The sequence below is a fragment of the Chlorocebus sabaeus genome, chromosome 10 (assembly GCF_047675955.1).
Source record: "Chlorocebus sabaeus isolate Y175 chromosome 10, mChlSab1.0.hap1, whole genome shotgun sequence".
NCBI lineage: Eukaryota > Metazoa > Chordata > Mammalia > Primates > Cercopithecidae > Chlorocebus > Chlorocebus sabaeus.
This window is the reverse complement of record NC_132913.1, coordinates 118,290,297-118,306,014: the sequence shown is the minus strand read 5'-3', so window position 1 is coordinate 118,306,014 and position 15,718 is coordinate 118,290,297. Positions and strand designations below refer to the sequence as shown.

The window sequence follows — 15,718 nt, the reverse complement described above, 5'->3', positions numbered from 1 at the left end:
AGGGCAGTTCCAGCAGACATGTATCATGTCTACTCTGTGGGGTCTGCTCTCTCCCGACTGCCTCTAGAGCCTAGTCATGCTCTCTGCTGGCTGTAGCTGCCTCCAACTTGTGCAAAGCCCGTGGGCTACTAGGACTGCTGAGTGCTTCCTGAAGTTGAAGATGTCCAGCCATGAGAGGGAGGCCAAGTTATGTGCTATCACCCTCTGAGTGAGTAGATGTTAATGTGGTTCAGTCAAAAGTCCCCTCTAACTTCTCGAGGTCACTTTGTTTCTAGTTTCTGGAGCTAAACTTTTTGTATTTTTATATCCCATTGACTGATAAAATGAGAAATGTACTTGAATCCTGTGCTGACAATACCACTTGCCAGCAGGGCACGGTGGTTCACACCTGTAAACCCAGCACTTTGGGAGGCTGAGGTGGGTGGAACACCTGAGATGAGGAGTTCAAGACCAGCCTGACCAATATCGTGAAACCCCGTCTCTACTAAAACTACAAAAATTAGCCGGACATGGTGGCAGGCACCTGTAGTCCCCAGCTACTCTGGAGGCTGAGACAGGAGAATTGCTTGAACCCGGAGGTAAAGGTTGCAGTGAGTTGAGATCGTGCCATTACACTCCAGCCTGGCCGACAGAGCGAGACTCCATCTCAGAAAACAACAACAACAACAACAACAACAAAAACAAAAAAGAAAAAACAAAAAACAGTACCACTTACCTTACCCAAGGAAGTTATCTTAGAATCTATATTCTCTTATTATAAATTGTTTCAATTAATCTAGTTTCCTAGTCCAAAGGGCATTAGAAACATTGAACAGAATGAGAAAATGAAAGGAAGCTGGGTAAGCTTAAGATCAGCCAGCAGCACATACCAAAAGGTAATAATAAGCAACAAAGGAAAATACAGACAGAACAGAAATGATAACTCATAGGTACCGAAGCTAGGACCATTTAGAGCAGGAATAATTAGTTGTATACTCCTCCAACTCACCTGAAAGCATCCATTCTACACTGCAGTATAATCCTTATAACAGAAATCCCAAATCAAATAATGATTATGACATTCTATCTAAGAGGTTAGAACAGATACAAGTGATACAACTACTATGCTGCTTAGTTACCCTGAACTAAGGTACCACCTTAGTTCTAGTACCATCGCACTCCAGCCTGGTATTATTAATGGTATGTCATATTTTTTTACTGTTAAGTACTTACATGTGAATAAGTGTAAGAAAATGGCTGCTTATCGGTAGCATATAAATTCAGAGTCAGGAATGATGATGATGCCACAGAACCAGAGACTGTGACACTGGTGCCTGAAAGAGTAACATCTGTGCCTTTTGATACTTCAATGTACACAAACTTCATTTAATGCAAATTTTAAATACTGTACAAAATTACCTTCAATCTATGTATATAAGGTGTATATAAAACATAAATGAATTTCATACTTAGACATGGGTCCCATCCCCAAGATCTCATTACGTACATGCAAATATTCCTTAAAACAAAAAAAATCCAAACACTGAAACACTTCTGATCCCAAGCATTTTGGGTAAGTGACACTAAACCTCTACAATTTACTCAGAGAAACAAAGACCAGATCACGAAGGTCTTGTGTGTTACAAGAAGAATCTACACTGAAGATGTAAAGTAGAGATGATTTTTAGAAAGTGCAGTAAGAAGGCTACTGCTAAAATCACAAAGAGTATGAACATCTTCTTCTAGAAGGAATGGAAGTCAGAATTGATTCATAAACAATTTAGGGAGTTGAACAAGATTTAGTGAACAATTATGTTTTAGGGAAGAGAGGGCAAGACACAAGTGGGATGAAAGCTGGGTTTTGGACTGGGGTGACTGGGTAGCTGGAGGCACTTGGCACGGACACAGTAAATATAGGAAGAAAACCAGGAGGGGTGTCCTCCCAGGAAGATTGTGGGGGAACCACTGATTTCAAGAATCAGGTAACTGTGGCACTTATATCTCTCAAGTTGCCTGCTTGGCCTTCTTTCAAGTGTACTTTTACTTCCTTCTGTTCTTGCTCTAAAACTTTTACAAACAAACCAAGCAGATAACTGATAACTGTAATTCTAGCACTTTGGGAGGCAGAGGTGGAAAGATCGCTTGAGGCTAGGTGTTTGAGACTAGCCTGGGCAACATAGCACAACCCTGTCTCTACAAAAGTAATTAGTAATAATAAATAAGAATCAAACACTTCAAGAATGAAATAAACACAATTTAAGTAAACTTGAAAACCTGAGAGAACAGTTAGAAATCTATTTGTTAGATGAAAGTACAGAATTTTAGTATGTTGCAACAGCAGGATATGCTGCTTTTCGATGTTATTTTTAAAATCCAAAATAAACCCAAATTGGGACTTACTGATTTCTCACGTAAGGTGTCTTGCATTTGTTAATTAAGAGATTTCAAATATAAATAAAGCCAAATCCATACCTTTTCTGCTTTTTTATCAGAAATGTCTTGCTTTTCCAGAACAGCCATGCTCTCCTTCAGATTCTTCACAATGTCTGCTGGAGATTTGTGAGACTTTCCGAACGGGAACGGCATGACGGCAGCGGGAGGGGCCTCCGCTGCACTCCACCTGTGCTACCTAGAACACAGCACAAGGTTCATGTGAGCAAACACTGGGATCAATGGAAGACAGACTTTCTAAATCCTAATCTGGGAAGAAAACCCGTGTTTAGGAAAGTCATTTTACATAACTTTCAAAATCAGTAGGAACAGGGAAATCCACAAATATATACAAGAAATGATAATACACAGATGTCTTAGAATTACAGAACACTGTATTTTTCAAAACACTTTGTTTTTCTTTCCTTCAAATCAACTGCTCTCCTAACCACCCAAATGGGGATGAATACACTGCCTGATGCTACTGAGGTAGAGAGCAGCAGCTCCCACTCACAGGGCAACTGTTACTGCCAGGCCTGATGCTGAGCACTAGAATTCATCATTTCATGAAACCCTTTCTAACAATCTCCTGCTCCTGTTTACTGGTGAAGTTTAGCAAGGTTGAGAGTCAGGCTCAAGGTACTAAGTGGTCGAACAAGCTCAGATCTGTCTTGATCCAAAGTATCCTTTATCACTACACTGTACATCAAAATGACAGTTATCTATTTTATAGCTGAGGCAACTGAGGCAAAAACTTAGGTAGTGTGTTTAGCCAAACAGCACTAGCAACAGCCTACTATCTAGGTCTCTCCAGACGCTCTTTTCCCGGTGTTCATGCTGCTCCTCCTAAGCACCCAGTGGGTTGCCCCGAATATGACACACACTTCCTCGGCATACCCGTCCCTCTTATTCAGGCAGTCACAGGGTCTCAGAGCTAGAGAGAAGGCTGGATGGGGGAAAAATCTCCCATTAAATCTTCTAATCCCCTATGTGACAGTTGTCAACATGTATTTGCCTGGATTTGACCATCTCCTATGAAAGAACTCGCTGGATAAAACCCTGGGGATGATGAACTTCTAGAAGTTCTTAATTTTGGGGGTGTAGTAGAAAACAACATTTCAACCACATAAACCACAGTATTACATCATCCAAAAGGAGGACATGAAACTATTCCAAGAAGGCACTATGAAGAAACAAAGTTAACAAGACAAACAATGGAAGTGACTGGGGAACATGTTGGAAGTTAACCATTTTTCAGTAAAAAAAAAAACTAGAAGTTAAACTCATAGGCACTAAACAGTCTCGTATCACACACCAAAAGATGACACTTTTTAGAAAAACCTTATGGATCATTTAGGTCAGTGGTTTTCTAAGTTTCAAAATCCTATATTTAACTGCCCAAGGTGCTCCCCACATACACCCAAGTAAGAAAAGTTGGCTCTCAGACACCCCAACCCTACGGTTTTCCTTCTATATAAACACAAAAATACATCCATTGCATACTATAACACTTCTTCTGAGCTTTGCCTAATATTTCATTTGATGAACAAACTTGCGTGCTTTTCCCTTAAGTTTGAAAGAGTGACTTACATATTTGTTTATAAAGAATGTTTAAAACATGTAAATGAATGCTAATGTCAAGCCTACAACTAAATCATAAACGAGTATGTTATTTCTCAACATGTTCTGATGTGAACTGTTCCGACCCATCTCTAACCCCAAATATTGCCTATCTCACCTTCTGTCACCTTGTAAATCCTTTTTTGATAAAATTAAAACCACATTTTCATTAACCAAAGAGAAACAGTTTAATGCATGTCCTTTGTCATAGGTTCTTAAATATCCAAGAATTTTTTTTTTTTTTGAGAGTCTCGCTGTGTCACCCAGGTTGGAGTACAGTAGCACAATCTTGGCTCACTGTAACCTCCATCTCCCAGGTTCAAGCGATTTTTGGGCTTCAGCGTTAGCCTCCCAAGTAGCTGGGACTATAGGTGTGAGCAACCAACTCAGCTAATTTTTGTATTTTTAGTAGAGATGGGTTTTCACCATATTGGCTACACTGGTCTCAACTCCTGGCCTCAAGGTATCCACCCACCTTGGCCTCCCAAAGTGCTGGGATTACAGGTGTGAGCCACCATGCCCAGCCATAAAATCCAAAGATGTTTAAGTCCACTTCTAAATAACTTTCCTATGCCTAAAAATTTGAACTGATGTTAGGGGAGTCACTCTCAACTAGCTGTCATATGATTGCTCTACAAGCTAGACGGGACAAAAAGCCTGGGTCGTTCTTTTCCTTTTCCTGGATCATTACTTTTTCCTTTGGGCAGGGGAGTGGGCGTGGAGGGGGGGGCATGCAGGTTGCTTCTCCATAAACAGTGTATCACACTCACAACATGTCCTCCGAAAATATTATCTTTCCTATCTGTAACTCTGCAAATAATAGCAGTGATGTGGAGGGTGGGAATGTTTAAATGGTATTTTGCAGGAAGTGTTACGGTGCTATGCAACAGAGATATTTTCAGCTCTGGCTCAATGGTGAAAGATGTGACTTTCCAGGGTAACAGAGGTTTACAAGTCCTACCACACATCAAAAGTTGGTTATAGCAGAAAGAGTACAGCCACCAAAAAGAACACATATATAAAATACTTCTGTGTGGGCAAGGGGAGGCACGACACAATTATTTCTGTTAATTAATATACCAGGCAGCTAAGATTTTACAGAACATATGAACAAGTAAGACTGTATTCTATAGAAATACAGGCCAGGTGAGGTGGCTCACAACTGTAATCTCAGCACTTTGGGAGTCTGAGGTGGAGGGACTGCCTGAGGTCAGGAGTTTGAGACCAGCCTAGGCAACATAGCGAGACCCTGTCTCTACAAAAAATTTAAAAATTAGCTGGGCATGGTGGTGCATACGTGTGAGCCCAGCCAGCTAACTGGAAGGCTGAGGTTGGAGCATCACTTGAGCCTAAGAGGTGGTGACCGTACCACTGCACTCCAGCCTGAGTGACAGAGTAAGACCCTGACTTAAATTTAAATAAGAAGGAAAAGAAACACAGTAACAACTACCCAAAACAAGAAGTGACATTCCTCAGTAGGATCCAATACATTGGTAAATAAATCATTTTTCATGATTTAGTTTTAAAAATACAGTTAAAGGCCGGGCGTGGTGGTTCACACCTGTAATCCTAGCACTCTGGGAGGACGAGGCCAGCAGATCACGAGGTCAGGAGTTCAAGACCACCCTGACCAACATATTGAAACCCCATCTCTACTAAAAATATGAAAATCAGCTGGGCGTGGTGGCGTGCACCTGTAATCCCAGCTACTCACGAGGCTGAGGCAGGAGAATCGCTTGAACCAGGAGGGGGAGGTTGCAGTGAGTTGAGATCACACCACTGCACTCCAGCCTGGGTGACAGAGCAAAACTCTATCTCAAAAATAATAAATAAATAAATAAATAAATAAAACAGTTAAAAACTATCCTCTTTAAAGTATGAGTGTAATAATTCTCAAAAATCATGTATGTCCTTAGGCTCATCAACTCTTAATATAATTACCCAAGATTTTGGTAGGCAAAAACCAGGAAATAACACTCCCCAAAACTTCTGCATTACAGAATTTGTTTCTTATGTTCAGGTTTGCTAAGTATCAAGCTTAATTATCTTACACAGTCATGTAGCTGCCTGATAAGGTTTCAGTCAATGATTGACTGCATTACATGACAGTGGTCCCATAAGATTACAATGGAGCTGAAAAGTTCCTATCACTTAGTGCTTTGTGCTACAAATATCTACTGTATTCAACACAGTAACATGCTATACAGGTTTACAGCCTAGGAGCAACAGGCTATATCACATAGATTACTAGGTAGCTGACTATACCATCTAGGTTTATGTAAGTACTGTACACTCTATGACATTTGCACGACGACGAAACTGCCTGATGCATTTCTTAGAATCCATCCCAGCTGTTAAGCAACACAGGAGTTAATTCCTTCACAGGATCGTGTGTGACCTTCAGACAATGCTCAAGTGATAGCAAAGGCACCTTTAAGAGTGGACTCCAGTTGGTACTGCTTTATCCCGGGGGGGACGCTGCCTTCCAAAGGGCCTGGTCCACCATCAAGCCATTTGGAGTGTTCTGTGACCTTGAAGGATGTGAAGCACATGGGCACATGTCTGAGTTTTGAAACTGACAATCCCTAGAGTATGGAGATGCCCAAGTTGGAAGTAGCAATGGTTCGAGAAGGGTCCCAGCAGTTTAAAGATACATTTCACCATAACAATCCACCTACCTTTCTCATCTCCCCTTTATCATCAGCAATATTTCCTTTACTACATATTTGGAGGAATTTAAGGGAATAACACGAATCCACTGGTTAAGATCTTCAATAATTTTTCACTGCCCTTAGAATAAAATCCAAATTCCATGACAAAAAACCCAAAAGCAAATGTAATAAAAGCAAAGATAAATAGCTGGAGCTTAAAGTGCTTTTGCATGGCAAAAGAACAGTTAGCAGAGTAAATAGACAACCCAGAGTGGGAGAAAATCTTCACAATATACATCCGAGACAAAGGACTAATACCCAGAATCTACAACAAACTCAAACAAATCAGTAAGAAAAAAATAAACAATCCCATCAAAAAGTGGGCTAAGGACATAGACAGACAATTCTCAAAAGAAGATATACAAATGGCCAATGAACATACGAAAAAATGCTCAGCATCACTAATGATAAGGGAAATGCAAACCAAAACCACAATACGATACCACCTCACTCCTGCAAGAATGGCCATAATCAAAAAATCAATAAACAAATACATGTTGGCATGGATGTGGTAATCAGAGAACACCTCTACACTCCTGGTGGGAATGTAAACTAGTACAGCCACTGTGGAAAACAATGTGGAGATTCCTTAAAGAACTAAAGGTAGAACTACCACTTAATCCAGCAATCCCACTATTGGGCATCTACCCAGAGGAAAATCATGGAACCAATCCAAATGCCCATCAATCAATGAGTGGATAAAGAAACTGTGGGGTGTGCGTGTGTATGTGTGTGTGTATATATATATATATATGACGGACTACTAAGCCATAAACAGGAATGAATTAACAGCATTTGCAGCAATCTAGATGAGACTGGAGACTATTATTCTAAGTGAAGTAACTCAAGAATGGAAAACCAAGCATGTTCTCACTGATATGTGGGAGCTAAGCTTTGACAACGCAAAGGCATTAAGAATGATACAATGGACTTTGGGGACTTGTGGGGAAGGGGGCGAGGGATAGAAGACTACGAACAGGCCGGAAGCGGCGGCTCGCGGCTGTAATCCCACCATTTTGGAGGCCAAGGCAGGTGGATCACCTGAGGTCAGGAGTTTGAGACCAGCCTGGCCAACATGGCAAAACCCCGTCTCTACTAAAAATACAAAAATTAGCCAGGCATGGTGGCACGTGCCTGTAATCCCAGCTATTAGGGGGACTGAGGCAGGAGGATTGCTTGAACCTGGGAGGCGTAGGTTGCAGTGAGCTGAGATGATGCCACTGCACTCCAGGCTGAGCAACAGAGGGAGAAGGAGGAGGAGGGGAAGGAGAAGGAGGGGAAAGCGAAGGAGGAGGATGGGAAAGCGAAGGAGGAGGAGGGGAAGGAGGGCGGGGGGGGGGGGAGGGGAAAGGGAAGGAAGAGGAAAAGGGGAAGGAGGGGAAGGGGAAGAAGGAGGGAAAGGGGAAGGAGGAGGGAAAGGGGAAGAAGAGGAAAGGGAAAAGGAAGAGGAAGAGGAAGAAGATGACGACTACAAATATGGTACAGTCTATACTGCTTGGATGGTGCGTGCACCAAAACCTCACAAACCACTAAAGAACTTATGTAACCAAATACTATCCGTATCTCAATAACCTATGGGAAAAAAATTTAAAAATAAAATCCAAATTCCTTACCATGGCCCTCTAGGTTTTACCTATCTGCAACTCACAGCACAGCCTCTAGCCTTGATCCTAGAGGTCCAGACACACTGATGTCCTTTCTGCTCCCCAAACTACTTCTAAGCCAGAGTACCAAATTTGCAAATATAGTAAAATTGCAATTTTAAAATTTGGATGGTTGGTGGGTGTGTGGGTTTTCATTGTTAGTTAACTTTTCTGTATGTTCTATGTTTTTCTTAATATTGCTTTAAAACAGCCTTAACTATGTTTTGGACATAACTGAAGTTCATGAAGAAAATGAACAGAAACAGATTTTTAATTAAAAAATTCATTTGGCTTTCAAATACAATTCTCTTGTCCATTAATTTTTTTTTTGAGATGGAGTCTTGCTCTGTTGCCCAGGATGGAGTGCAGTGGCGCAATCTCGGCTCACTATAACTTTCACCTACTGGGTTCAAGCAATTCTGCCTCAGTCTCCCCAGTAGCTGGGACAAGAGACTTGTGCCACCACACCTGGCTAATTTTTGTATTTTTAGTAGAGACGGGTTTTCACCATGTTGGCCAGGCTGGTCTAGAACTCCTGATGTCAGGATCCACCCACCTCAGCCTCCCAAAGTGCTGGGATTACAGGCGTAAGCCACCACGCCCGGCCAAAAAATGGTTTATAATAAACCTCAGCAGGATTCTGTGGGCTAAGCCAAAATTATTAATGTGACTGGGACAAAGCCGGACACTGACAGGATTCTAAAGTGGGCTGTGGCAATCCATACCTACTATGGGGATAGGCTTCCTTCTAATGGTAATTATTGGTATATGCTTGAATCCCAAAGTGGTGGTGTCGGGGAATGTTAACATATTACTTTCATATAAAATGAACACTTACGACACTGCAAGCTGAATCTGCATGGACATTTAGCTTCCCCCTTTCGCATTCATGCATTGCTCTCCGCTAATTGTTTTATTCTCTCTCCCGATGCCCTTTCCTTTCCTGCGTCCATCCATCCATTTATTTATTTTCCTTTCTGCATTTAATTCATGACTCATCTCTACTCCAATGTTGTTGTCCTTTAAGGTTCCACTCTTGGCTGTCACCTTACCCTATATTCTCTCTGGGTGATCTCATCTATGGTTTCAACAATCTGAACTCCATTTCCGACCAGACCAATGGCCTACCTTTCCAACTGCTGCTCCTTATAGATGTCCTCCAAATCTCATCTAAGTCCTTCTTCTTTTTCAATGTTCCCCTTCAGAGTGAATGGATCCAGTGTTCACCCCATCACTAAACTTGGTTGTCATAGCAAACTCTACTCAACTCTTCCACGTATATTCAGTTCATGATTTCAGTCAACTCTGTTTTCTAAATCTATCTTTACAGACATCAAGGGTAGACTCTTGCCATTCTCCACAAAGGCCAGGAGTTGTCAATAGGGTCAGTATCACCTCTAGGGGATACTATGGTCTGAATATACCTCAAAATTCATGGGTTGGAAATTTAATTCCCAATGCAAGTGTTGGCAAGTGGAAACTAATGGGAGGTGTTTAGGTCATGAGGACTCTGCCCTCCTGTCACTATAACGAAGGCTTACAGGAGTGGATTGCTCTCTTCTGTCATTGTGAAGACATGGCACTTATCCCTATTTTGACCTTTTGCCTTTCGTCATGTGAGATGCAGCCCTCCTCAGACTCCGAATGCCAGCACCTTGATCTTGGACTTAGCCTTCAGAACTGTGAGAAATAAATTTCTGTTCTTTACAAATCACCCAGACTCATGTATTTTGTTACAGCAGCACAAATGGACTAAGACAGAGATGTTGCGGGAGATCTGATTGTCCGTGCTTGGGACATTTACTGACCACTGAAATTTATTTATTTATTTATTTATTTACTTTTTGGGGGGTAAATATGTAACGTTTCACAAGTTTGTGTGTCATCTTTGTGCAGGGGCCATGCTAATCTTCTCTGTATCGTTCCAATTTTAGGGTATGTGCCACCAAAGCGAGCACTGAAATCACTTTTAAAAAGGCATTGCTTTTTAAAAGCACATAAGCAAATCCTTCTGCTAGTTTCCATATCCTTTGAGGTTGGGGGTGTGTGTGTGGGGGTGGGGGGTCAGAATATGAAAGTCTTTCCATCTACTCCTGCATCTAAGTCCATCACAGAGAGTTAAAATTCTAGCTTTTAAAAAACGGTTATACTGCTCATTATGCAAAATTCAAACATTACAGGATTACATAAGGTAGAAAGTGAAAGTCACCTGAAAAGCCTGTAAGAGACAGCATTATTAGTTTGATATATATTATCCTTTTTATTACTTGCTTTGTATTTGTGGGGGTTTTTGGTACTGAAGTCTACTCTCTTTTCCAAAACAGATGGAGACCAGATGACACTAGAAATGGCCACTTCTATCTTACGAAGAACAAAGACACCAAATCACTGCTCTATTACATTAATATTCTCAAGAATATTTTCAAGAGTACAAAGCAACATCCCAAGAAAGTGCTAGAGAATATACAGGATACCCATTAGGAAAACAAAAGCCCACACCATTAAAGTTAGGCCTGTTAGGTACTGCGCATCTTTGGAGATCTGACTGCTTTTGGGTTATGTGACACACTCCTATTCACCTATGTATTGACAAATACTGAAAAGAACTCAAAAGGTCCATAAGCCAGTCAGCAGAACATTCATTCACTCCAATACTGTGTAATTACTATATGCCACAAACTTAAGCATCAAGAGTGCCTGCTCTCAAGACAACATTCTGGTGTGTATGGATGTGGGCGTATGTGTTTAGAGACAATAATGAAAAGCTGCTGAATGACAACACATTCCTAGACAGCTGAGCTCACAAGACTCTACACTAACATATGTGTTAGATCTGACTCACGAACTTCGTGGTCAAATACAAAAAGCACAAAGAAAAAACCCCACACACCATAAGATAGTTGCCTACAAGGATTATTAAGGTTCTTAAGCAGTCATGGAGAGTGAAATGCAGTACACGCATGAACACATTCTTTTTAGACAGCTGGCTCTAAGACTTAATCCCCTGCTTCCAGTGTTAATGTTACTTAGTTAAAACAGTAACTATTTACAGATACTGTGTTAGATGCTAGACTTACCTATCTGGTAGTACAGAACAATTATTTAAAGCACAGTAGTTAATTACACGGGCTTTAAAGATAGCCTGGGTTCAAATCCTGACTTTGTTATGCCTCAACTGACTTAGACATTTCTAAGCCCCCTTTTCCTTATCTCTAAAATGGGAAAAGCAATAGCTACTTCACAATATGGTATAAGAATTAAAAAGTGCTTAGCAACTGTATCTGCATATCTATTATATAAACTGGATAGCAATATAAAATGGAATAAAATGAATGACCTTATTGTTCTATTTAAGCCTACATCTAAAAGTCTTGATTTAGCTTTTGGACGAATGGGAAGCAAGCCTTTCTTAGCTGCAACTAAGTTGTGATAACTAAAAAAAAATTTTTTTATTTTTATTTTTTATTTTTTGAGATAGAGTCTGGCTCTGTCGCCCAGGCTGAAGTGCAGTGGCCGGATCTCAGCTCACTGCAAGCTCCGCCTCCCAGGTTTACGCCATTCTCCTGCCTCAGCCTCCTGAGTAGCTGGGACTACAGGCACCCGCCACCTCGCCCGGCTAGTTTTTTGTGTTTTTTAGTAGAGACGGGGTTTCACCGTGTTAGCCAGGATGGTCTCCATCTCCTGACCTAGTGATCCGCCCGTCTTGGCCTCCCAAAGTGCTGGGATTACAGGCTTGAGCCACCGCACCGGGCCTAAAAATTTTTTAAATAAAAATAAAATTGAGAACTACATACGGAGAAGTTAAAAAAAAAAAAAGGTGGTAACTTAGGTTCCATTAAAATAAATCGAGAGTAGCTTTAAGAAGCAGTTGAAATTTGGGGTAATTTATAAAGGAAAGAGATTTATTTAGCTCACAATTCTAGAGGCTGAGAGGTACAAGATCAGGTGGCAGCGTCTGGTCAGCTTCTGGTGAGGGTTTTGTGCTGTATCTTAACATGGTGGAGAAGAAGAGGTGGACGTATGTGAAGAGACCAAACAGCAGAGGTGGCCTCACTTTATTAAAACCTGCTTTGGCATTAACTAATCCAGTCCCAAAACACTGAGAACTCAATCATGGGAGAAAGGCATTACTTCCTCTTAATGACCTAATCAGCTCTTAAAGATATCTCCTCCCAACACTGCCACATTAGGGACCAAGCCTCAGCATAAGTTTTGATGGAAACAAACAACACTGAAACCACAGAAGGCACACATTTGTAGAATATCTGTAGAATGAACTATTATTTATTTTGATCCTGAAAGTAACCGTGGGATTTTCCATTCGTTCATTACTACAAGAAGTTCTATTATTTCCATTCTACAGATGAGTAAACTAAGTCTTAAAATTATTGGCTAGTTTGTTCAAGTATCATGAAGCTAGCTAGTAAAGCGAAAAAGCTGGGACTTCAAAGCAGGTTTTTATCAACTCTTAGGCAGTGTCTGTCAGGTTGTCCAGTATCTTTCATACTATAATCAATATATTCATATGTATCAGTAACCTTAAAAATGTTTCTAAGCCCGCAATTACACTTCTACGAGTGTATCCTCATAATCTATTACTTCTTTAAGATTTATATACAAAGATGGCCACTGAATAGTTATTTAATACAGTACGAAAAGGAAAACCAACCGGATTTCTCAGCGAATAGAACTGAACATTCAGAAGTAATTTAAAATCAATGCTTCTGAGGATTTCTATTGACATGAAAAAATGTTTACAACTCCTCTTAAGTGAAAACACTTTGAATATAAGTTTGCATACATATAATTCCATCTTTATATATGCAGAGGGATATGCTAAGGGAAAAAATATCAAAGGTTAATAACGGGTAGTGAGAACATGACTTGATATTTATATTTTTCTTAAGGTTAAGCATTTACAATGTGCATTTTTTTTTCCTAATATAAAAGTGTATTTTAAAAAAATCAGCACATGATCATTTCCTACTAAAAGAAACCAAGATTTCATGAAAGAGTAGGAAATACTCAAGATGAGCCAGGGATATGCTACTCCAGAGAGCAAATACTGTACTTATGAGGTCATGCTAAAAAAGGCACAGGAGCTAAGTTGAAAAGTGCTGCAAAGGCCTAAGATGGTAGAATTTGAGATAAAAAAATAATTATTACAATGCATTAACGTGGAAATCAAGAATTTGCATACATTAAAATATTGTATATTTAATAGTAACATGTATATATAAGAATATATGTAAAACATTAGAGCCCATTACAATTATAATAATACTAGAAATAATTTTCACTGGTTACCTTGGAGGTTGTGAAGGCAACAATGCAATACTCAAAAAAAAGAGGGAGGGATGCACATTTATCCTGCTTTTTTATGTACAGACTATATTTCAGGATAACCAAATAGATGACAAGGGAAAGTTCTTTATAGGAGATTCATAACTAGTAAGTGTGGAAAGAAAAAAATTACCATTTTGTTATATATATATATTTTTTTTTCTTTCTTTCTTTTTGGAAACAGTCTCACTCTACTGCCCAGGCTGGAGCACAGTAGCATGATCTCAGCTCACTGCAAACTCTGTCTCTCAGGTTCAAACGATTCTTGTGCCTCAGCCTCCCTATGTAGCTTGGACTACAAGTGTGTGTCACCATGCCCAGCTAATTTTTGTATTTTTAGTAGAGACAGCGTTTCGCCATGCTGGCCAGGCTGGTCTCGAACTCCTGGCCTCAAGTGATCGACCTGCCTTGGCCTCCCAAAGTGCTGGGATTACAGGTGTGAGCCACCGCACCAAGCCCATTTTGTAATTCTTGATGAAATAATGAAACTAGGCAACAATCACCAATGGCCTTAACCATTAGGTGAAAGGCTGATGGGGAATTTCATAGAGGATACACAGGCTAAGTACATGGACAACACTAATCCATTAGGACAACCATACACCAGTGTGACTCATGATACGACACAATAGGAAGCACAAAGCATCATCTATCAAAATCTGATTCTCCCCTCCCACCCCAGCCCAACTACAATTCTGAATCAAATCAAGCTTCTAGATCTAGTGGTCAGTCTACAAGCAACAAGAGGAAGGAACAAGTTTAACATCACCACAGGGAAGCAGTAAATTAAACCCAGAAAATGGGACACTTCACAAGACAGACGTTAGGTTTCTCCAAAAAAGCAAATAACGTGAGAAAAAGGAAAAAAAAAAAAAAGACAGCAGAGACTAAAATAATAAAAGCCTCATATAGTCAAATACAATGCATGGGCCCTCCCTGGATCCTGATTCAAATAAACCAATTGAAAAAAAGATACGGTGGCAATCAGGGAAATTATACACTGGGTATGACAATTAAGGAATTACTGTTAATTTTGTTAGGTATTATGATGAAACATAGTAATGTATATAAAAAATATCCTTATCAGTTAGACATACATGTGGAAGTATGAGTGATTTGGGATTTCCTTTAAAATACTTTAGTTTCACCTCTCTGAGAGAACAAAGCGGGGGAGAGATGAAACAGCAAGCAAAGTATTAACTGTTGAAGCTGGAAATTCATTATACTGCAGCCTATATGTATATACTTACATATTTCATAATTTAAAAAATAGTAATAAAAGGTAAACTATCATCCATTGTATTATGCGCTAATTTTCCCCCTTATTTGCCAAGAAGTTCAAAGTTAGATTTATGCCTAACTACAAAATGACCACTGTAATCCATGTTTCAGACATAAACACTACCTTTTCCTTCTACAGGGTCTCAAAGCTTTCTTACTTAACTGCTCCAATCTACATGTGTTTTCATTTTGTCCACTGCAATTCAATTAAACTCACCTTGTTGATGGCAGGTAAGAGGAAGAATATCTATAGAGGACACAGTTCCACGGGCACTGCCATCAACAAGTGGTTCATAGTGCTCCTCTCCCCTTCTCTCCCTGAAGTAATTTTTGGAAACTACAGCAATGCCAATGTGGGTAATCCCTCCTCAGAAATGCCCTCACTCCTCTACTTGTCAAAATGCTGCCCATATCTAGACCACTTTTTTCTTTTTCTTTTTGAGACAGAGTCTCACTCTGTTGCCCACACTGGAGTGCAGTGACGTGATCTCAGCTCACTGCAACTTCTATCTCCCAGATTTAAGCGATTCTCCTGCACCTGCCTCGGCCTCCCCAAAGTGCTGGGATTACAGGCATGAGCTACCACGCCAGGCCTCTAGACCACTTTCAAACACCAGCTTCTCCATAAAGATCTCCACAGTAAAAGTGTAAGACCCTCCTTATACCTGTAAGATTTTAAAAATCTTGATTATGTGTTATTATGTTATGTAT

General features: G+C 40.2%; 1 protein-coding gene and 1 non-coding gene across 4 annotated transcripts in view; both read right to left on the bottom strand.

The window, feature by feature from the left end:
* Positions 1 to 15,718, bottom strand: part of CAB39 (calcium binding protein 39) — a 107,595-nt gene that overhangs the window by 58,667 nt on the left and 33,210 nt on the right. For all 3 annotated transcript variants that reach the window (XM_007966597.3, XM_038001400.2, XM_038001399.2), the window contains exon 2: positions 2,452 to 2,608. In XM_007966597.3, coding sequence (XP_007964788.1) covers positions 2,452 to 2,565 — 114 coding nt within the window. In that variant the 5' untranslated portion in view covers positions 2,566 to 2,608. The remainder of the gene's footprint in view (positions 1 to 2,451; positions 2,609 to 15,718) is intronic.
* LOC119625395 (U6 spliceosomal RNA) lies at positions 10,235 to 10,341 on the bottom strand. Its single transcript, XR_005241603.2, has one exon. It is a non-coding gene; the product is annotated as a U6 spliceosomal RNA (small nuclear RNA).